At 52.8% G+C, this 21,762-nt stretch overlaps 1 protein-coding gene across 1 annotated transcript in view; it reads left to right on the top strand.

Annotated features, from left to right (window-relative positions):
* LOC115083418 (cleavage and polyadenylation specificity factor subunit 1-like) overlaps positions 1 to 21,762 on the top strand; it is a gene marked incomplete in the record, with an annotated part of 265,845 nt that overhangs the window by 140,858 nt on the left and 103,225 nt on the right. The window contains 1 exon segment of the mRNA XM_029587223.1: positions 6,399 to 6,506. Coding sequence (XP_029443083.1) covers positions 6,399 to 6,506 — 108 coding nt within the window.

Genomic DNA, 21,762 nt, shown 5'->3' with positions numbered 1-21,762 from the left:
GCAAGGGGACACGATATATAGATCCAGCAGGTCCCTGGCAAACTCTTAACGCATAGCCGTGTTCTATCACCTCAAGGACCCAGAGATCGGATGTGATTTTGGCCCACTCCGAGAAACAGAGAAAGACGCCCACCTAAGTTTCGTTCGGAGGAATGGACCGGCCAAATCTCATTGGGGAGCTGACTTAGTGGTTGTGTGTTACTGATGGCCATTCCGGAAGCCTCGACGGCCGCGAAAGGAATGAGACCAAGACTGGGACCTGGAGACACCACCCCTGGGGAAAGAGCCACGAGCCCTGGGGCCATAATGGTGGTTTCCCCTAAAGTGAGTGCGAGTCGGAAAGAAAGACTTTGTTTGGGACGGTCCTCTGGCAGCTTGTGGACCTTGTTCTCACCCAAGGATTTAATAAGCTGCTCCAGGTCCTCACCAAAAAGCAACTTGCCCTTGAAAGGAAGAGTGCCCAACTGAGCTTTTGAAGAAGCATCAGCAGACCAATTACGTAGCCAGAGAAGACGCCTGGCTGAGACCGCAGAAACCATAGCCTTTGCCTGGACACGAAGCAAGTCATAGAGGGCATCCACACCATAGGCAATAGCGCCCTCCAAGCATTCAGCTTGCTCAGCCTCTGCAGACGGGAGGTCCTGGGTGCTGAGTAACTGTTGCATCCACCTAAGGCTTGCCCGCTGCATGAGACTGCTGCAAATAGTCGCCCGGACTCTGAGAGCCAAAACTTCAAAGATGTGTTTCAAATAAAATTCAAGCTTACGGTCCTGCACATCCCGTAATGCTGTAGCGCCCACCACAGGAATGGTGGAATGTTTCATCACCGTGGTGACAGAAGAATCTACCGTAGGAATCTTTAACATGTCCAGGCAGACCTCAGGGAGTGGGTAGAGCTTATCCATAGCCCTACCAACTCGAAGACCCGTCTCTGGGGACTCCCACTCCCAGAGAAGCAAACTGTGCATTGGATGAAACGGGAAAGTACGCGGTAACGCCCTGAGTCCCGCCAGGACCGGGTCCACGTTTGGTGTCATCGCTGCCGCCACAGAATCATCTGGTGGGGCTTCAATTCCCAGTTCCTGGAGAACGAAGGGAATAAGAGGCTCCAGCTCCCCCCGCTGAAATAAACGCAGGACATGGGGATCGTCGCCCTCTAGCGGGGGGGGGGGGGGGGGCTTGAGCCGTGGTATCATCGTCCCCTAGGTCAAGCGGGTCTAAAGGAGGCTGGGGGAGGGGGAGCACCCGGGACCACACGAACCCTAACCGGGCCCTGAGGGTCCGGAACAACATCAGAAGATGGCACAGGAAAAAGAACAGGTTTTGGAGGAAGGGGAACAATTGGGGGGGGGGGTCCACCTCCCTCTGTAAGCTGGCCAAGTAAGATTCATGCATTAAAAGGACAAAATCTGAGGAAAACGGGTCCGGGTCGAATTTTTAATGGGGGGAGGGGGGAAGGTGAGGGGGGTCCGAGCCCCCCCCCCCCCCCCGAGAGCGAACCGAGCTCAAATCGGGGGGGGGGGGGGGAAATCGGATCCCCAGCCCCCGGAGAAGCAGGAAGTGTTTCATCAGAAACCCAAAATGGCCGCTGCTGATGCGCGTTCCCGGGACGGGGAAGGCTTAGAAACACGATGGGGAGCCCTTCCCCGAGGTCTAAATGCTGGCGGTCCGGAAGAGGAGCCTTCACCCCCCCAAATACACCTGGAGCATACCCCATGGCGGGAGAGTCAGGAGGCCGAGTCTCTGCAAGCTAAACAAAAGGTGGTCGCGGCATGGAGCAGGAAAGCAGCCGCTTAGGTAATTAAGAACAGCTGAGCTGGGAGCCCCTGAGACGCTGGGCGGGAGATTGAACCCCGCTCCCTCCTCACAAAATCAAACTGCTGCCTTTTTTTTTTTTTTTTTTAAATAAAGACCACAAAAATTGACAAGTAAACAATATATTCTAAGCTTGGGAAAACAAAAACAGTTTTATTCACATAAATAATTCACAGCATTCACAGAGGCAGGGGTTTGATAATCCTCCCTGAAGCTCCACCGAGGCATGGGCATCTCGGGGCACGGCAGCAGATACTGGTGGTGCCAGTCCCTCTCCCCACGTTTGTATCACCCACACTAGGTCACCGGGAAGGGAACCTAGGCTGACAGAAATCAAGGGGCAAGACCCCCCTAGGAACCCCAAGAGCGAGGGAGACAGAACTGTCTGCCCTGACACAGTCAGACAGAGAAAAAAATCTTTTTTTTTAAATTAAGAAGTAAATTAAAGAGTACTTGTGTGAGCTTGCCCCAGAGAAAGGAGAGGAAAGAAACAGAGGGAAAGCTAAACAGGGACCCAAAGGGTGAGATGTTCCACCTGCTGGAGACAGACAAATACTGAGGGTTCCAGGGTGGGTTCCGTCCTTATATGGGCAGCCTCAGAACTCTGGTCTGCCTCCACCTGCTGGAGACAGACAAATACTGAGGGTTCCTGGGTGGGTTCCGTCCTTATATGGGCAGCCTCAGAACTCTGGTCTGTCTCCACCTGCCGGAGACAGACAAATACTGAGGGTTCCAGGGTGGGTTCTGTCCTTATATGGGCAGCCTCAGAACTCTGGTCTGTCTCCACCTGCCGGAGACAGACAAACACTGAGGGTTCCAGGGTGGGTTCTGTCCTTATAGGGGCAGCCTCAGAACTCTGGTCTGCCTCCACCTGCCGGAGACAGACAAACACTGAGGGTTCCAGGGTGGGTTCTGTCCTTATAGGGGCAGCCTCAGAACTCTGGTCTGTCTCCACCTGCCGGAGACAGACAAATACTGAGGGTTCCAGGGTGGGTTCTGTCCTTATATGGGCACCCTCAGAACTCTGGTCTGTCTCCACCTGCCGGAGACAGACAAATACTGAGGGTTCCAGGGTGGGTTCCGTCCTTATATGGGCACCCTCAGAACTCTGGTCTGTCTCCACCTGCCGGAGACAGACAAATACTGAGGGTTCCAGGGTGGGTTCTGTCCTTATAGGGGCAGCCTCAGAACTCTGGTCTGCCTCCACCTGCCAGAGACAGACAAACACTGAGGGTTCCTGGGTGGGGTCTGTCCTTATATGGGCAGCCTCAGAACTCTGGTCTGTCTCCACCTGCCGGAGACAGACAAATACTGAGGGTTCCAGGGTGGGTTCTGTCCTTATATGGGCAGCCTCAGAACTCTGGTCTGTCTCCACCTGCTGGAGACAGACAAATACTGAGGGTTCCAGGGTGGGTTCTGTCCTTATATGGGCAGCCTCAGAACTCTGGTCTGCCTCCACCTGCTGGAGACAGACAAATACTGAGGGTTCCAGGGTGGGTTCTGTCCTTATATGGGCAGCCTCAGAACTCTGGTCTGTCTCCACCTGCTGGAGACAGACAAATACTGAGGGTTCCAGGGTGGGTTCTGTCCTTATATGGGCAGCCTCAGAACTCTGGTCTGCCTCCACCTGCTGGAGACAGACAAATACTGAGGGTTCCAGGGTGGGTTCTGTCCTTATATGGGCAGCCTCAGAACTCTGGTCTGTCTCCACCTGCTGGAGACAGACAAACACTGAGGGTTCCTGGGAGGGTTCTGTCCTTATATGGGCAGCCTCAGAACTCTGGTCTGACTCCACCTGCTGGAGACAGACAAACACTGAGGGTTCCTGGGTGGGTTCCGTCCTTATATGGGCAGCCTCAGAACTCTGGTCTGTCTCCACCTGCTGGAGACAGACAAATACTGAGGGTTCCAGGGTGGGTTCCGTCCTTATATGGGCACCCTCAGAACTCTGGTCTGTCTCCACCTGCCGGAGACAGACAAATACTGAGGGTTCCAGGGTGGGTTCTGTCCTTATAGGGGCAGCCTCAGAACTCTGGTCTGCCTCCACCTGCCGGAGACAGACAAATACTGAGGGTTCCAGGGTGGGTTCCGTCCTTATATGGGCAGCCTCAGAACTCTGGTCTGTCTCCACCTGCCGGAGACAGACAAATACTGAGGGTTCCTGGGTGGGTTCCGTCCTTATATGGGCAGCCTCAGAACTCTGGTCTGCCTCCACCTGCCGGAGACAGACAAATACTGAGGGTTCCAGGGTGGGTTCCGTCCTTATATGGGCAGCCTCAGAACTCTGGTCTGTCTCCACCTGCCGGAGACAGACAAATACTGAGGGTTCCAGGGTGGGTTCCGTCCTTATATGGGCAGCCTCAGAACTCTGGTCTGTCTCCACCTGCTGGAGACAGACAAATACTGAGGGTTCCAGGGTGGGTTCCGTCCTTATATGGGCAGCCTCAGAACTCTGGTCTGTCTCCACCTGCTGGAGACAGACAAATACTGAGGGTTCCAGGGTGGGTTCCGTCCTTATATGGGCAGCCTCAGAACTCTGGTCTGTCTCCACCTGCTGGAGACAGACAAATACTGAGGGTTCCAGGGTGGGTTCCGTCCTTATAGGGGCACCCTCAGAACTCTGGTCTGTCTCCACCTGCCGGAGACAGACAAATACTGAGGGTTCCAGGGTGGGTTCTGTCCTTATAGGGGCAGCCTCAGAACTCTGGTCTGCCTCCACCTGCCGGAGACAGACAAATACTGAGGGTTCCTGGGTGGGTTCCGTCCTTATATGGGCAGCCTCAGAACTCTGGTCTGTCTCCACCTGCCGGAGACAGACAAATACTGAGGGTTCCAGGGTGGGTTCCGTCCTTATATGGGCAGCCTCAGAACTCTGGTCTGTCTCCACCTGCTGGAGACAGACAAATACTGAGGGTTCCAGGGTGGGTTCCGTCCTTATATGGGCACCCTCAGAACTCTGGTCTGTCTCCACCTGCTGGAGACAGACAAATACTGAGGGTTCCAGGGTGGGTTCCGTCCTTATATGGGCACCCTCAGAACTCTGGTCTGTCTCCACCTGCTGGAGACAGACAAATACTGAGGGTTCCAGGGTGGGTTCCGTCCTTATATGGGCACCCTCAGAACTCTGGTCTGTCTCCACCTGCTGGAGACAGACAAATACTGAGGGTTCCTGGGTGGGTTCCGTCCTTATATGGGCAGCCTCAGAACTCTGGTCTGCCTCCACCTGCTGGAGACAGACAAATACTGAGGGATCCAGGGTGGGTTCTGTCCTTATATGGGCAGCCTCAGAACTCTGGTCTGTCTCCACCTGCTGGAGACAGACAAATACTGAGGGTTCCAGGGTGGGTTCTGTCCTTATATGGGCAGCCTCAGAACTCTGGTCTGTCTCCACCTGCCGGAGACAGACAAATACTGAGGGTTCCAGGGTGGGTTCCGTCCTTATATGGGCACCCTCAGAACTCTGGTCTGTCTCCACCTGCCGGAGACAGACAAATACTGAGGGTTCCAGGGTGGGGTTCCGTCCTTATATGGGCAGCCTCAGAACTCTGGTCTGTCTCCACCTGCCGGAGACAGACAAATACTGAGGGTTCCAGGGTGGGTTCCGTCCTTATATGGGCACCCTCAGAACTCTGGTCTGTCTCCACCTGCCGGAGACAGACAAATACTGAGGGTTCCAGGGTGGGTTCTGTCCTTATATGGGCAGCCTCAGAACTCTGGTCTGCCTCCACCTGCTGGAGACAGACAAATACTGAGGGTTCCTGGGTGGGTTCCGTCCTTATATGGGCAGCCTCAGAACTCTGGTCTGTCTCCACCTGCCGGAGACAGACAAATACTGAGGGTTCCTGGGTGGGTTTCCGTCCTTATATGGGCAGCCTCAGAACTCTGGTCTGGCTCCACCTGCTGGAACGGGGGCTTAACCCATGGTCTGGACTGATCCTGGTACGTACAGGGAACATCCTGCTTGTCCTAGGAGAAAGTGCAATTACTTACATGTAACATGTGTTCTCCTAGGACAGCAGGATGGTAGTCCTCAGGAATCCCGCCTGCCTCCCCACGGGTGGGTTCTCTTTCGGTTTGTTTTATTTTTTCACTCGTATTTTTTCTAGGCTGTGCAGGGATATTACACAATACTCCTGTCCTGAGCCCAGTGAGGGCTGCATCGAGGCTGTGCAGGGATATTACACAATACTCCTGTCCTGAGCCCAGTGGGGGCTGTATCGAGGCTGTGCAGGGATATTACACAATACTCCTGTCCTGAGCCCAGTGTGGGGGCTGCATCGAGGCTGTGCAGGGATATTACACAATACTCCTGTCCTGAGCCCAGTGTGGGGGCTGCATCGAGGCTGTGCAGGGATATTACACAATACTCCTGTCCTGAGCCCAGTGGGGGCTGTATCGAGGCTGTGCAGGGATATTACACAATACTCCTGTCCTGAGCCCAGTGGGGGCTGTATCGAGGCTGTGCAGGGATATTACACAATGCCCACAGTCTGAGCTAAGCAGAGTACGTAGTAAGAACATCCTGATGTCAGCAGGGTTTATGTGCATCTATTGATCGTTATCACGCATGTTTTTTTCCCCAGGAGAATTCTGAAAATGAGACTGCTGAAAAGGATGCGACCCCACAGGACCCTGCAGATGATGGGAAGAGACACGGTTTTCTTATCCTTAGCAGAGAGGACTCTACTATGGTGAGATCAATGTCCTACCTATGGGGTTTTCCCACTATGAGAACCCAGCACATTCCTTCCTGTAGATTTGTTTCTTTTGTGCCTGCCTGGAACTTCCCCATTTCCTCTGATGCGACAATTGAACGGTTGTATAATATGGAGAATCCCTCATGCGATATTTAATATCTATTTTTCGTGAAGTGGCTGGAGTGGTGGGGGGTGTATCCCATGACTTTTCCATAAGGGCGTTGAGTACCTGATGTTGAGGCAGTGCAACAGGTTCTCTTGGACAATAGAATATTTTCAAAATTCCCATCATTTCTTGTCTGGGATCGGTGAGTTTCTTGGTCTCTACATTTAAAAGGAGACCAACCTTCTCTATAAATCGTGAGTATGTTAAATCCTCTGACGGGGATGCTGGTTCAGGTGGGACCACTGCTGGGTCCGAGGGATATCCTGTGGAAGAGTCATCAGAGGAGGATGTTAAAGTGAACTCTTCTATGGGTGTTGATGGTTTCACCAGTTGTTCTTTCGGTGAAGGGCCTGGAATGGGTGGGTCTTCCGGTATAGCTGGAGTTTCCACTGGAGGAAGTCTGGAGGGCGGGTTTTGTGGTTGTTTGTTTTTCCATCGATCTTAAAAATTGCGATAGAATGTCAGTTATTTGTGTGAGACTAAGGTAGATGTTGATGGTATTGTATGAAGAGGATTGCTTGGCGATGGCTTCGTAGGAGGCGCATTAGGGTCTGTGGCTGTAGCATTGTGTTTCCAGGGGAGGATGAAGGACTATCTGACAGATGGGGAGGAGACATGTCCCTTTCGGACTCGACCATGAGTATTGGAGACTGTTTCTTAGGCCTTTTATAACCAGATATATGTTTTTTTGATGTAGGGTGTCTCAATTGTGTCGATTGCATCGATTGTTTATGTTTTTGTGTCTGTGTCAGTTTATTTTTACTTTGAGACTGTGTGTTGAATGCGTCGATGCAGTCTCGATGCGACACATTGTGCTCCATGCGTCAGAGCTTCATGGTATTTTGGTGCGTGATATTCACGAGGCGCGTCAGAGCGTCGGTGTTTCGTGCTGTGTTCCCTGTCTTTGCTCCAGGAAGCCGTTGGCGTTGGTAAGGCATGCAGCCGCAACGCCATTGACGCATCCCCCAATCCCTGCCCCTGTTTTTGAAGGGGCTTTGGGCACGGGTGTTTTTCGCGGGGGGGGGGGCTCCATCGAAGAAGCCCTTCTTTTAGATGCTGCCTTCCTTTTTCTCTCTGGCCCCGGAGATGACCTTACAGAAGCCTCTGATTTTACCTCACAACTGTGACTCAGAGTCTGGAGAGACAGAGCTCCGTGTGCTCTCAGTCGTGCAGAAAAAAACGGGCTGAGGAGTCCGAGGCAAACCAGGGAGAGTACAGGAGGGAGCACCTAGCTAAAAGACTTTACTAGACTTAGAGAGCTCCGCCACCTAGTGGCACGGAGGACGTACCCAGACAGCATGGCTAATTCATCTCCTATCTACGGAAAACACCAGTTACGGTAAGCAAACTTGCTTTTCCTTGTTTTAAGAAAAAACCCAGGATACAAGAAGCACTTTGGCGGGGAGTGCCTTGTCAGCAGGAGCTGTTAGCCAGGGCCGGGAGGTGCACCACTAAGCGGCGGTCGCCTGGCTGTTAACCCGGGGCTCCGCGGCCGATTGCGATGCTAGCGCTGGGAGGGAACCGCAGTGCCTCGTTCCTTATGTAGTCCTGCGCTCTGGTGGGGCCGACTGCACTCTGCCTGTGTTCCTGGGAACTACCCTGGTGGGAATTGCATCCGTTCCCGCCAGCGGCTCAGTGGGCCCGAGTCCGGTACCCGTACCTGCGCGGGAGGCCTCGTGGGGGAGCACCGCGGGGCGCTATTTATTTATTTGTTTGTTTGAAGCTTTTTTATACAGGTAGAAAATACATCAAACAGGTACTGGGGATGGGACTACAGCGAAAAAGGGAGAAAAGTAGCCGAAAACTGGCAAACGAGCAGCAAACTGTAAAATATAACAGGTGAACAGTGTAATAACTTTGTACATAGGTTCAGGTCAGTTACTAATGCAGCAAAGGGTCAGAGGTGCAGAGGATCTAATCTGGGTAAGCCTGCTTGATGAAGAGCCAGGTCTTTAATTTATTTTTGAATTTGATGGTGCAGGGCTCAAGTCTGAGGTATGTGGGAAGTGAGTTCCAGCCGGTAGGACCAGCAATGGAGAGGGAGATATGGGGCCAAAAACTAAAATAGCCACCGGCTGTGTGTGTGGTGCGGCGGCAGTGGGTCTGAGCTCCCGTTCCCTCTGCCCGGTGTGCGCTTTGGGGCAGGAAATCGCGGCAGGAGGTCAGAAGAGTCTGTTCCTGTTGCCACTGGGGAGGCAGTGCAGGAAACCACAGGGCGGTCAGGCGATTCTACCCCCGCTCTTTCCCCGGTCAGGCAGGATGCCTCAGAAGGGGAGGGTGAGGCGGCTAACAGTCCCCCGGGAGCAGGGGAAGATGGATAGGGGGATTTTTCCCTGGATTTTGTTCTCCTTCTCCATATGGCCTACCTGGCTAGGAGCAATGGAAGAAGAAAGATGGTCAGGGGATTGCCCGCGGGCCCCCACGGCTAAAAAGTCTAAAGTGGCTTCTAGGGGACTAGCGATATTCTTTAGCGCCTGGGTTTGCGCCGTGCGGCTGCAGAGGCTGGGCCCAGAGATGGTGAGGGCTCGAATCATTCCCAATTGGACCCCCCTCAATGCAGGAGCTGACCTGGATGGGGCAAAAGATGACCCTGATTCCGACAAGTTCCTGGTCCCGGAGGGAGACGATCCGTGAATAGTGCATCTGTTTAAAAAGGATGGATTGCGCGCCCTCATCTCACAGGTGCTGGAGGAGTGGAGGAGTGAAGGTCACTCAGGAAAAGTCGGATAATGAGGATATTAACCCAGTCCTGGATGGGCTGAGGGGCTCCACTAGCGTTTTTCCATTGCCCAAGAAGATCCGAAAGCTGATGAACCAGGAGTGGGATTCCCCAGATGCTGGCCTGAAGGTGGGCAGAGCGATGGCCAAGCTTTATCCCTTAATGGATGACTCCTTGGAATTGCTGAGGATCCCGAAGGTGGACATGGCCATCTTGGCGGTAACCAAAAAGAAGACTATTCTGGTGGCCAGGGCAGCGGCCCTGAAGGATGTCCAGGATCGTAAGCTGGAGGTGCAACTCAAACGGATATTTGAGGTCTCAGCGTTGAGTCTTTGGGCAGCTGTCTGCTAATTTAATGCAAAGGGCCTGTCTCTGTTGGTTTCAGAAGGGCCCGATGCCAACATCTGCAGCGGACTGTGCCACGTTGCAGATCACGTGTCTGGAGGCAGGCATACCCTACTTGGCAGATGCTTTGTATGATTTGGTGCGTATATCGGCTCACTGCATGGTCTCCCCAGTAGCGGCTCTTAGGCTGCTGTGGTTATGTAACTGGTCAGCCGATTTATCGTCCACAGTCCAGCTCTGTAATCTTTGCTTTAAGGGGAAGCTGTTATTTGGAGTGGACCTGGATCAATTTATTTATTTATACATTTTTATATACCGACATTAGATCAGAGATGTCACATTGGTTTACAGATAAGCAGGGGGGGGTGCTTATTTCTTACAGAAAAACCCATTTTTAACAATGTAAAATAATGAAACTTGGATTCTTGCGTATTTCCTACGAGTCAACTTAATTAACAAGAACTAAAATAAGAAATTAAAAATTAAAAATATGAATTCATATGAAAAGACCTCTAAAGTAACTTTGTGAGGTTTGAAATCCAACAATGAAAACGTAAACATAATAAGCATAAATCCAACAATGTAAACGTAAACAGTTGATGAAGGTCCTGGGGGAATCCAAGAGGAATAGATTGCTGTAGGACAGGAAGCCCAGTAAGAAGATGTTTCCTTCTCGGGCTTGTTTTCAGGATTCCCGTTTGTTTCGTTCCAGTGAGTCCTCGTCTGTTTCCATCCCAAAACAGGGCGGCGGGCGACAACAGTCCTTTCGTGGAGTATGCAGGTCGGGCAGAGACAGCGTCAGGCAGGGCACTGGGAGCAGAAAATCAGCCCAATGAAGCCAGTGGTCCCCTCTTCTCCGTGGAAGCTGTAGGAGGCAGATTGTCCAGCTTCTACGAAGAGTGGGAAAAAATTACCTCGGACTGTTGGGTAGTGGAGGTGATACGAGAGGATTATGCTCTATATTTTTTGTGCCTGCCTCCACTTTGTGGAAACCCATGTGGTCTCTTGCGTCAGGCGGGAGGCAGCGTTGGGGACACTGCAAAGGCTGCTCGCCCTAAAGGCCATTGTTCCTGTCCCTCTGGAGGAATAGGGTCAGGGAAGGTATTCGGTTTACTTTGTGGTGCTGAAAAGGATGGCTCCTTTCTGCCCATTCTCGATTTGCAGAAGGTGGATCGGTTCCTTTGGGTTCCGCGCTTTCGCATGGAGACGCTGCATACCGTGATAGAGTGGTCTGCAGAGGAGAATTTCTCTCCTCCCTAGACCTGACAAAAGCGTACTTGCACATCCCTATTCAACAGGAACATCAAAAGTTTCTTCGCTTTCAAGTGTTGTCAACATTTTCAGTTCAAAGCCCTCCCTTTCGGCTTGGCGACAGTGCCCCACACATTCACCAAGGTGATGGTGGTGGTGGCTGCGGCTCTTTACCGAGAGGGAATTTTGGTTCACCCATATCTAGACAATTGGTTGGTTCGTGCGAAGTCCAGGGAGGAATGCGAGAAGTCCATCTGAAGAGTGATGTCCACCTTACAGTCTCTCAGTTGGGTTATCAATGTGCACAAGAGTCAGTTGGCGCCGACTCAGTCGCTGGTTTACTTAGGGGCCCACTTTGACACTCAGCGAGGCAGGGTTTTCCTGGCAGCAGACTGGGCGTCGAAGTTACAGTCTCGGGTCAAGCGTCTTCTTCATCTGGAAGTGCCCAAAATGTGGGATCATTTACAGGTCCTGGGGTCCATGGCATCCACGTTGGACTTGGTCCCGTGGGCGTTCGTGCACATAAGACCACTGCAACATGCGCTGTTGTCCAGGTGGAGTCCCTGCTCGGAGGAGTTTCATCTTCCCTTGCCTCTGCTTCGGGAGTCCAGGTCCAGTCTCGTGGTGACTGTCTCATCCCAGTTTAGAGAAAGGGATGGATCTGGAGCCTCTGGACCAGGTGGTGGTCTCCACGGACGCAATCCTCTCCAGCTGGGGAGCAATGTGCTTGGGCCGGTCAGCGCAAGGTCTGTGGCAACCAGAGGAGAAGTTCTGGTCCATTAATTGCCTTGAGACGAGGGTGGTCCCAATCGGCAGGGCGGCACGAAGAGTCATGCAGTGGTATTGGAGGCCTGGAGATTATTTGCCTGGGGAGAGCGTCATCTCGAATGCCAGGTGGACTTCCTCAGCAGGCAGCAATTGGATCCTGGGGAGTGGGAGTTGTCCCTGGAGGCGTGGAACTACATCTGTGCGAGATGGGGCACTCCCCAATTCAATGTTATGGCTATGCGGCTCAACTCCAAGACAGAGAGATTCTTCAGACGCCGAAAGGAGCTCTGTTTGGTGGGCTCGATGCTCTGGTGTGCTCTTGGCCGAGGGGAATTCTTCTGTACATCTTTCCTCCTTGGCCCCTCATAGGTCAGGTCCTCAGGTGCATAGAATCACATCCCAGGACCATGGTTCTAGTGGCTGCGGAGACCGTGGTTCACAGATCTGGTGTGACTTGCAGTGGAAGGTCCTCTCAGTCTGACTTATCTTCCAGACTTGTTGCATCAGGGTCCCATATTTTTGGATCAGGAGGATCACTTTTGTCTCGCGGCTTGGCTTTTGAGAGACGGAGACTTTGATTGAATGGTTACTCCAAACAGGTCATTCCATTCTTCTTCAATCCAGAAGACCAGCGACCTTTATGGCATATATTAGTCTGGAAACTGAAGTTTGGTGTCTTCAGCATTGTCTAGATCCTCTGGCTGTGGAGGTGTCACATGTGCTGGATTTCCTGCAGCTGGGTTTGTCCAAAGGTTTGGCTTACAACGCACTTCGTGTGCAGGTGGCTGCCTTGTGTGCACTTAGAGGCAGGTTTCAGGTTAGAACGCTGTCTATTCATCCGGTTGTGGTAAGGTTCCTCAAAGGGACTAACCTGTTACATCTTCCGGTGCAAAAGATCTGCCCGGATTGGATTCTCAACCTAGTACTTTGTGTCTTATGTGGACCCCCCTTTGAACCCTTGAGAAGGGCTACCCTGAAGGATTCGACTCTGAAAGAGGTCTTTTTGGTAGCTTGTTCAGCTTGTTCAGTTCGAAGGATTTCGGAAATTCAGGCATTGTCATGTAGAACAGTGCCTTCCTTTGTTCCTAAGGTGTTGTCTGTCTTTCATGTTAATCACAACAGGTAAACAAATATACGTGCACTACCTCTGATGCATACAAATAATAATATTGTTAAGCTAACCCTCTTATCTGATTCACACACCCCTAAGCGTTTCCCTTGACTCCCCCGTACAGCTCTTGAACCTCCCTCCCTCCTACCCTCTATATGCCCCCTTCTGCCCTCCCTCACCCTCTTTCCCTCTCTTCCTCCCTCCTTATCTCCATCATTTGTTCTCCCCCTCCATCCATTTGAATCTCTAAATTACTCAGCTCCTCTCTGCTGTTGTTACCCTTTCTAACGTCAATGTGTTATAGTTTTTAAAGTTTTTGTATTGATAGTATCATGACCACTCCAGCATAAGTGTTCTCCTTTAAGACATCTATATGAATATAGCTACCTAAGTAACTCTTATACTCCCTGTTCTCAAATACTGATATATCTCTTGTATTTTTTGTATTTTATTGTATAGTTTTATTGTATAGTTCCTAGTTATCACAATTATATCCTTTGTATATTTGTTTTCCAAATTGTTATACTGTTCATTGTAAGGGACCTTGCCCATAAGTTATTTGTTGTATGTAAACCGATACGATGTGCAAACGGCTATCGGTATATAAGAAACCTCAAATAAATAAATAAATAATACTAAATCAATTCTAGTCACTAGAGCAGTCAGGACCCGAGCGGTCAGGCAGGAGAACGATCGAAAGGCTGAGTGCGTGATTATCATCGAAAGACATAGAATCGCATAAGGCTTATAAGCAGCCGACATGGAAGCAGAATAAATGAAATCATTCACTCCAAAGAGAAGATATTCCGGCTATGAAATTATATACTTCAAAGACACCAGTATTTTGAAATAGACCACATGCAATAGAAGAATATATTGATGAATATTCACATTTGATCCTACATCGATATGAAGAATACAGATACTGTAACGTCAACTTATCACATGAAGCAAATCATTCCATAGTGAGAGATTGACAATTCCCTGAGGAAGCCCTTGGGTGAGGGCGAAGCGAGGCTCTCGTTGGATTAACAGAACAAGCTATATATGTGAATTGATTATTAAGTTATATGTGTAGTAGAGTCCATTTGAATTATATACTGGATGTATTGGGAATGTCTATTTATCTGTATTACATGCACGTATATGGACCAATGAAATAGTAATATACATATTGGGATATATTTGCATTACACACTGGATCTATTGTGAACTGATTGAACAATTACTTGATGTGATGAGCTTTTAGGGTATGTATGATATGGACGGTATGAGTGGTATGCATGTAGGGTAATGTATGAATGCTATTGGTTTTAGATATAAGGAGGTATTGTGGTTGCATTACAAGTGGTGATGTAATACATGTATTAAAATTAGTTGTATAGTAAAATATGGGCATAATATGTTGCCAAGTCCCTCTGAATTGATTTAGTATTTCATGTTAATCAGACGGTAGATCTTCCGTATTTTCCAGAATAGTAGAAAGGTTCTCCTCAGGATAGAGAATTACATCTTCTGGATGTTCAGCAAATGCTACTTCGCTATTTGTAGGTTACTAATGCTTTTCGTGGCTCAGATCATCTGTTTGTCCTCTTCAGTGGGCTGAAGAAAGGGGACAAAGCCTCTAAGGCTGCCATATCTCGTTGGCTTAGGGAGGCCATTTGCTCGGCTTACGTCTGTAAGGGACGACAAATTCCTGTCTGTTTGCAGGCGCATTTCACTAGGGTACAGGCTGCTTCCTGGGCTGAGTATCAACTTCTGTTGCCACAGGAGATTTGTAGGACAGCAGTGAGGTCCTCAATTCATACCTTTACCAGGCATTATCATCTGAATGTCAGGGCACAGGATGAGCCGTCCTTCGAGGAGAGTGTCCTGCCCGGTTTAGGGTACATCTCCCTGCTCTGGACTGATCTGGGTATGTTCAGGAAAGGAAATTTGGTTCTTACCTGGTTCTTACCTGTTAATTTTCGTTTCTGTAATACCACAGATCAGTCCAGACCCTCCTGTTTGATGCCGAAAGACTGATTTTCTGCCAAGGTTTGCTGCTTAATAGAGGATTTTTCTCTTAGAGGGCAGTTACGGGATTCACATTCTTGTCTTGTTTGGTTCTTGACGGACAAGGTTTGTAGTTCAGGGGTCTCCACCCTTTAGTTGCCTATGTCTGTGTGAGGGGATTTCTAACGTATCTTGGCTTGGGTACAGATCAATACTGAGGGGACTGCAGGTGGCTCTCAGTTATGTAGCAGTGCCTCAAAGTTGTGTTGTCTGCCTCCCATCTGCTGGGAAGGGGTGAATAACCCACTGGTCTGGACTGATCTGTGGTATTACAGGAACGGAAATTAGCAGGTAAGAACCAGTTTTCCGTTAGGGCACATGAGATGAAAATCACTAGCTCTGACCGCTGCCCTAAATGTGCGGTGCACCAGGTACTTTTCTCCACTGCTGATGGGAATGTCCTCAAATCCGGACATTTAAAAAAAAATCATGAGGTATAAAACCCAAGATTTAAATATTTCCCCTGCTCTCAAGTTAAATTTTGTCTGTGTAACATTTACTTGGCTAAAAAGAGTCAGCACAGGGAATATCCTGAGGGGACAGGGCTTCACTTTAGCCGGTGAACACGGATATTTGTTTCTGTAATAATTTATGAATCGCTTTCCAGATTTACTTAAACATTGCCGGTTCAGTCTTGTTGGGGAAAATGTTGTATTCAAGTTATCCAGGTATGTTCAGGGGAGCACACCTGGGTGATATTCGGCTCCGCTCTCCATTGAATGTGAACCTCATTAAATCAAAAGAGAGAATCAGCTGGGCTGGTGAATGTAAGTGTTCCCTGTACGTACCTGGATCAGTCCAGACCGTGGGTTATGTCCCCAATCCAGCAGATGGAGTCAGCCCAAAGCTTCGAGGGGGCGTATCCATATATACTACTACCCCCTCTGCAGGAGTTCAGTATCTTCTGACTCCAGCAGATGCGAGTAGGGGAATCTGGGCTTGCTCCCGATTTCCTAGAAACTCTTTTGTTTCCCCTTCTTTAGGGCTTTCTTCTCTGTGTTGTTAGCTTTGGTCTTGGATCAAGTTGTACTTTAGTCTAAAAAAAAAAAAAAAAAAAAAAAAAAAGGGTTAATTGGTTAATTGGGGAGGCGTGGCTTCTCTGTCGTGCTGGCTCTCTGCCTCCCTTTTTCTTCCCTCTCAGCGCTGGTCTGTGTCTCTCCCGGGGTAAGTCGCTTTCCTGTTATTTTCTGGGCTGTACTTTTTCTTTTCAGCTAGGTTATCGCGACTGCCGGTGAGACCGGCCTCCTTCGCTTGCTCCCGCGGCCATTTTGCCGGCTCCTCGTGGGCAGCAGGGAGCAGGGAGAGCTATTTCGGCGGGCTGTGAGGCCAGGAAGGCCCCCCCGCGGCGCCGCTTGGGTTTCTTGTCTCGGCGGGTAGTGCGGGCCGTCCGGGCCCCCCCGCAGCGGCGCGCCGTCTCGCGGCCCCCCCCCCGCCCCCCCCCCCCGAGGCTGCCGAGTGGTTTTCATTTCACCTTCGGGGCTGTCTTTCGGCGCGCTTGCTATGCCCGCGGCCGTCGCGTTGCTCGGCCTGCGGCGAGCCCGGATCGCGCATTTCTAGGGAGGGCATCTGTGCTAGGTGCCTCCCAGGGGGGGAAGGCACGTCCGGGCCCCGCACTTATTTTTCAGCGTTCGCAGCCTTGCCCGGGCGGCGTGGGCCGGCCCCTCCCCCATTCCTGGCGGGAACGGCGGCCATTTTGCACGCGCTGCGCCCCGAAGAGGATCAGACGGTGCTGGAGGATGGGGAGACCTCGGAGGGACCTCCCCCGATCTTATTACCGGAGGCAGCTACGGAGGTGGACTCACAGGGACAGGGTTCCCCGGGGCCCCCACCCGCGGAGGTCACCCCGAGTAGGCCGGGCTTTTCTCCAGAGTTTATTCGGCTGATGCATACAGCGTACTTGCAGGAATTGGCGGCTCCCGCGGGGCCTCCACCACCCAAGCTGCCGCGGCCCTCTCTCCGGTCCCTCCCCCGCCGGTGGGCGTAGGGGCCCCGCAGCTCCCCGCCCACGTCCGGCTCCCCGTGGGTTCGGGGGGGACTGGGTCGGACCCGGTTTCCCCAGGATCGGACCCTGCCGCTACGGGACAAGGGGATTCTACGTCAGAGGGAGAGGATCCACGCACGCTGCGCCTTTTCCAGCGGGATGAGCTGGATGACTTAATCCCGCAGATCATCCAGGGGTTGGACCTCGATCCCCCGCCGGACCCGCCAGCTCCCGTCGCGCCGGCTGTAGTCACGTCTTCGAAGAAGGGAGATCCGGTACTGGCAGCACTTCGTCCGCGGGCGCGGGCATTTCCCATTCACGAGTCGTTTCTGCAACTCCTCACCAGGGAATGGGATTCCCTGGAGGCTGCTCTAAAGGGCAGCCGCGCCATGGAGAGGCTGTACCCGCTGCCGGAAGATTTTCTGGATCTCATCAAGGTACCCAGGGTGGACTCCGCGGTGACGGTGGTCACGAAGAGGACCACCATTCCGGTGATGGGTGGAGCGGCGTTAAGGGACACGCAGGATCGCAAGTTGGAAGTCTTCCTCAAGCGGGTCTTCGAGGTCTCCGCAGTGGGGCTGCGGGCGGCGATGTGCAGCTCGCTTGCCCAGCGGGCTAGTCTTCTCTGGGTGCAGCTACTGCTCACTTCTCAGGTGCTGCCACCCGAGGAGGCCGCTCAAGCGGATAGGCTGGAAGCCGCGGTGGCTTACGGGGCTGACGCCTCCTATGATCTCTTCAGGGTCCTCGCCCGCTCCATGGCCTCTGTGGTGGCGGCGCGTCGGCTCCTATGGCTACGCAACTGGGCGGCGGACACGTCCTCCAAGTCGAGCCTGGGTTCCCTGCCATTCAGGGGTAAGTTCCTATTTGGGGAGGATCTGGACCAGATCATCAAGTCTCTGGGGGGAAAACGCGGTCCATCGCCTGCCGGAAGACAGATATCGCTCCACCAGGGCTTTCTCGTCCTCCCGGACCAGAGCCAGGGCGCAAAGACGCTACAGGAGTTACAGACCGGCGACAGCCCGACCCCCTCCCTCCAGGTCTCAGCCCTGGTCGCGCTCCTTTCGCGGGCGCCGCCCCGCGCGTCCCGCTTCCTCGGCGGGACAACCGTCTCCCAAGTCCTCGCAATGATGTTCAGCTCGCCCACTCCGCCGTCCCCAAGATTGGGGGGCGGCTAGCGTTCTTCTACGAGGAGTGGGCGCGGATCACCTCGGATCAGTGGGTCTTGGACACCATAGGACGCGGCTACGAGTTGGAGTTTGTCCGCGCTCCCAAGGGACGGTTCATTTCTCCCCTTGCGGCTCGGCCACCAAGCGAAGGGCGGTCCAGCTGACACTGGACAGACTGTGGGAGATAGGCGCCATTGTGTCCGTGCCCTCCGGAGAGGTGGGCTTGGGTCACTATTCCATCTACTTCGTCGTACCGAAGAAAGACGGTTCCTTCCGCCCCATACTGGACTTGAAGGAAGTCAACAAATCTCTCCGAGTGACCAGGTTCCGCATGGAAACGCTGCGTTCAGTGATCGCGGCGGTGCATCGAGGGGAGTTCCTGGCCTCCTTGGACCTGACGGAGGCCTATCTGCACATCCCCATCCGGCGGGAGCATCATCGACTTCTACGTTTCAAGATCCTGGACCAGCATTTCCAGTTTGTGGCGCTTCCGTTCGGATTGGCAACGGCCCCGCGCACCTTCACCAAGATAATGGTTGTCGTGGCGGGCTGCCCTTCGGAAGGAGGGTATTCTAGTCCACCCCTATCTGGACGATTGGCTCATCAGAGCGAAGTCTTTTCGGCATGGACAGGCTGCTGTGGCCAGGGTGATAGAGTTTCTGCAGTCCTGGGATGGGTGGTCAACTTCTCCAAGAGCTCCCTCGTGCCCTCGCAGCGCTTGGACTTCTTGGGGGGCGACCTTCGACACCCGTCTGGGAGCGGTCTTCCTACGCCAGGGACAAGGCGCAAGCCCTGCGGGAGCACATACAGCGGTTTTCTGCATTACCAGCTCCCACCTCCTGGGACTATCTGCAGCTCCTGGGGGTCATGGGTTCCACCATCGACATGGTCCCTTGGGCTTTTGCGCGCCTCCGACCTCTGCAACGAGCGCTCCTCTCCCGTTGGAAACCTCTTTCGCAGGACTACCAGGTGATCCTTCCACTGCCCCAGGTTGCCAGGAGCAGTCTGGCCTGGTGGATGGTCCCGGAGCACTTGGCTCGCGGCATCTCCCTCGATCTGCCAAATTGGGTAGTGGTAACCACCGACGCCAGTCTCACAGGCTGGGGAGCAGTCTGCGACCGCAGCGCCACACAAGGGACGTGGTCCGCGGAAGAGGCGAAGTGGTCCATCAATCGTCTGGAGACCAGAGCGGTCAGGCTGGCGCTCCTCCACTTCCTCCCACTCCTTCGGAATCGGGAAGTCAGAATCTTATCGGACAACGCGACGACGGTGGCCTACATCAATCGACAGGGCGGCACTCGAAGCCCGCAGGTCGCAATCGAGGCCGCAATGCTGATGCAGTGGACGGAAAGGCACCTGGCCCGTCTGGCGGCCTCGCACATCGCGGGCGTGGACAACGTCCAGGCGGATTTCCTCAGCCGTCAGCTGCTGGACCCCGGAGAGTGGTCCCTCTCCGACGAGGCCATGCAGTTGCTCGTACGGAGGTGGGGCCCCCCCCACCTGGATCTCATGGCGACTGCACAAAATGCCAAGGGCCCCCCGTTTCTTCAGCCGCCGGAGAGAGCGGGGGGCGGAGGGCGTCGATGCGCTCGCGCTCCCGTGGCCGGCCGATCTGCTCCTCTACGCGTTCCCCCCATGGCCGCTGGTGGGAAGACTACTCCGCCGGATAGAGGCTCATCAGGGGACTGTAATCTTCGTCGCGCCAGAGTGGCCAAGACGTCCTTGGTTCGCGGACCTCCTCCTCCTGGTAATCGACGGTCCCATCCGGCTGGGCCCATCTTCCCCGCCTCCTCCACCAGGGACCGGTATTTTTCGACCAGGCAGAACTCTTCTGTCTTGCGGCCTGGCTTTTGAGAGGCGCCGCCTCCGGCGACGGGGCTATCCGGAGGCGGTAGTGTCAACGCTGCTGCGTTCTCGGAAGGCTTCCACGTCAGTGGCCTATGTGCGGGTCTGGAAGGTGTTCGAGCAGTGGTATACCGGCCTGAACACAAGACCCACGGAGGCGTCGGTTCCCCAGATCCTCCAGTTCCTACAAGCGGGAGTGGACAAGGGGCTCGCTTACAACTCCCTCCGGGTTCAAGTGGCCGCCCTTGGCTCCCTTCTGCGTGATGGAGGTTCTCTGTTACAACATCCAGACATCGCCCGTTTTCTCAAGGGGGTCAAACATTTGCGACCTCCATTGCAGGACCCTTGTCCCTCCTGGAGTCTCAATCTGGTACTACGTTCCATGTCGGGACCTCCATTTGAACCGCTGAGGAATGCGACGATCAAGGATATCACTCTCAAGACTGTGTTCCTGGTGGCCATCTGCTTGGCTCGGCGGATTTCGGAGCTCCAGGCTCTGTCATGTAGAGAGCCCTATCTTCGATTCTCCGATTCGGGAGTGTCTCTTCGTACTGTACCCTCCTTCCTTCCGAAGGTGGTTTCTGCGTTCCATGTGAATCAGACGGTGGAACTGCCATCTTTCCCTTCATCTGAGCCGAGGTCTCTACGTCTACTTGATGTCAAGCGCACTCTGCGCATCTACCTGGAGGCTACGAATGATTTTCGGACTTCGGATCATCTCTTCGTCCTTTGGTCCGGGCCCCGGAAGGGTTCTCAGGCCTCGAAGACGACCATCGCCAGATGGCTGAAGGCCGGTATTGCCGCTTCCTACATTGGGGTGGGGCGGTCCCCGCCGTCTGGCATTGTAGCGCATTCCACCCGGTCGCAGGCAGCCTCCTGGGCGGAGACCCGCTTGGTCTCTTCGCAGGAAATCTGTAGAGCGGCCACCTGGAAATCGTTGCACACGTTCTCAAGACACTATCGCCTACACCTCGCCTCGTCCGTCCATGGACATTTTGGCGAACAGGTTCTACGAGCGGGCCTCGCAGGACCCCACCCGGTCTAGGGAAGCTTGGGTACATCCCACAGTCTGGACTGATCCAGGTACGTACAGGGAAAAGAAAATTATTACTTACCTGCTAATTTTCGTTCCTGTAGTACCATGGATCAGTCCAGACGCCCACCGCACTTGGGTCTTCATCCTGCTCGGCTGTCTTTGGTGGCTGATTCGCCTCAGCTGTTATATGGTAGTGGTTTTTCTACTGTTTTTCTCTCACGTGTTCCCTGGTTTCACTGTTTTGTGCTTGTTTTCTTAGGGGTCAACACGCGAGGGGACCTCCCATCCGTTGGTGGGACGGGGCAGTTTCTCTAGTTACATTTTCAGCGGCTTATTGTTGCCGTCTTGTTTAAACTTGATCCAATTCAGGGGTTTCTGGTTCCTCGGGCTTTGATATTCTCGATACTGAACTCCTGCAGAGGGGGTAGTAGTACTTATGGTGACGCCCCCTCGAAGCTTTGGGCTGACTCCATCTGCTGGAATGGGGACATAACCCACGGTCTGGACTGATCCATGGTACTACAGGAACGAAAATTAGCAGGTAAGTAATAATTTTCTTATATGGATCCCTCTGAGACTCCAAAAGTGAAAGCCAGGCATGAATTTAATTTAATTTAATGCAAGAATGTCGGTATATAAAAGTTAAAAATAAAAAAAATAAAAAAAATAAATGAAGAGGAAGTGCCTGTGAGCCATGCTAATAATACTGTGCCACTCCTAATATGTTTTCTGCCTACATTTATGTGCCCAGTACAGCTGAAATGTTGGCAAACTTTAGATTGCTAAAGCTGTTAGGCCTAGCCCAAA

Source organism: Rhinatrema bivittatum, chromosome 2, assembly GCF_901001135.1.
Source record: "Rhinatrema bivittatum chromosome 2, aRhiBiv1.1, whole genome shotgun sequence".
Lineage (NCBI taxonomy): Eukaryota > Metazoa > Chordata > Amphibia > Gymnophiona > Rhinatrematidae > Rhinatrema > Rhinatrema bivittatum.
This window is presented reverse-complemented; position numbering and strand designations above follow the sequence as displayed.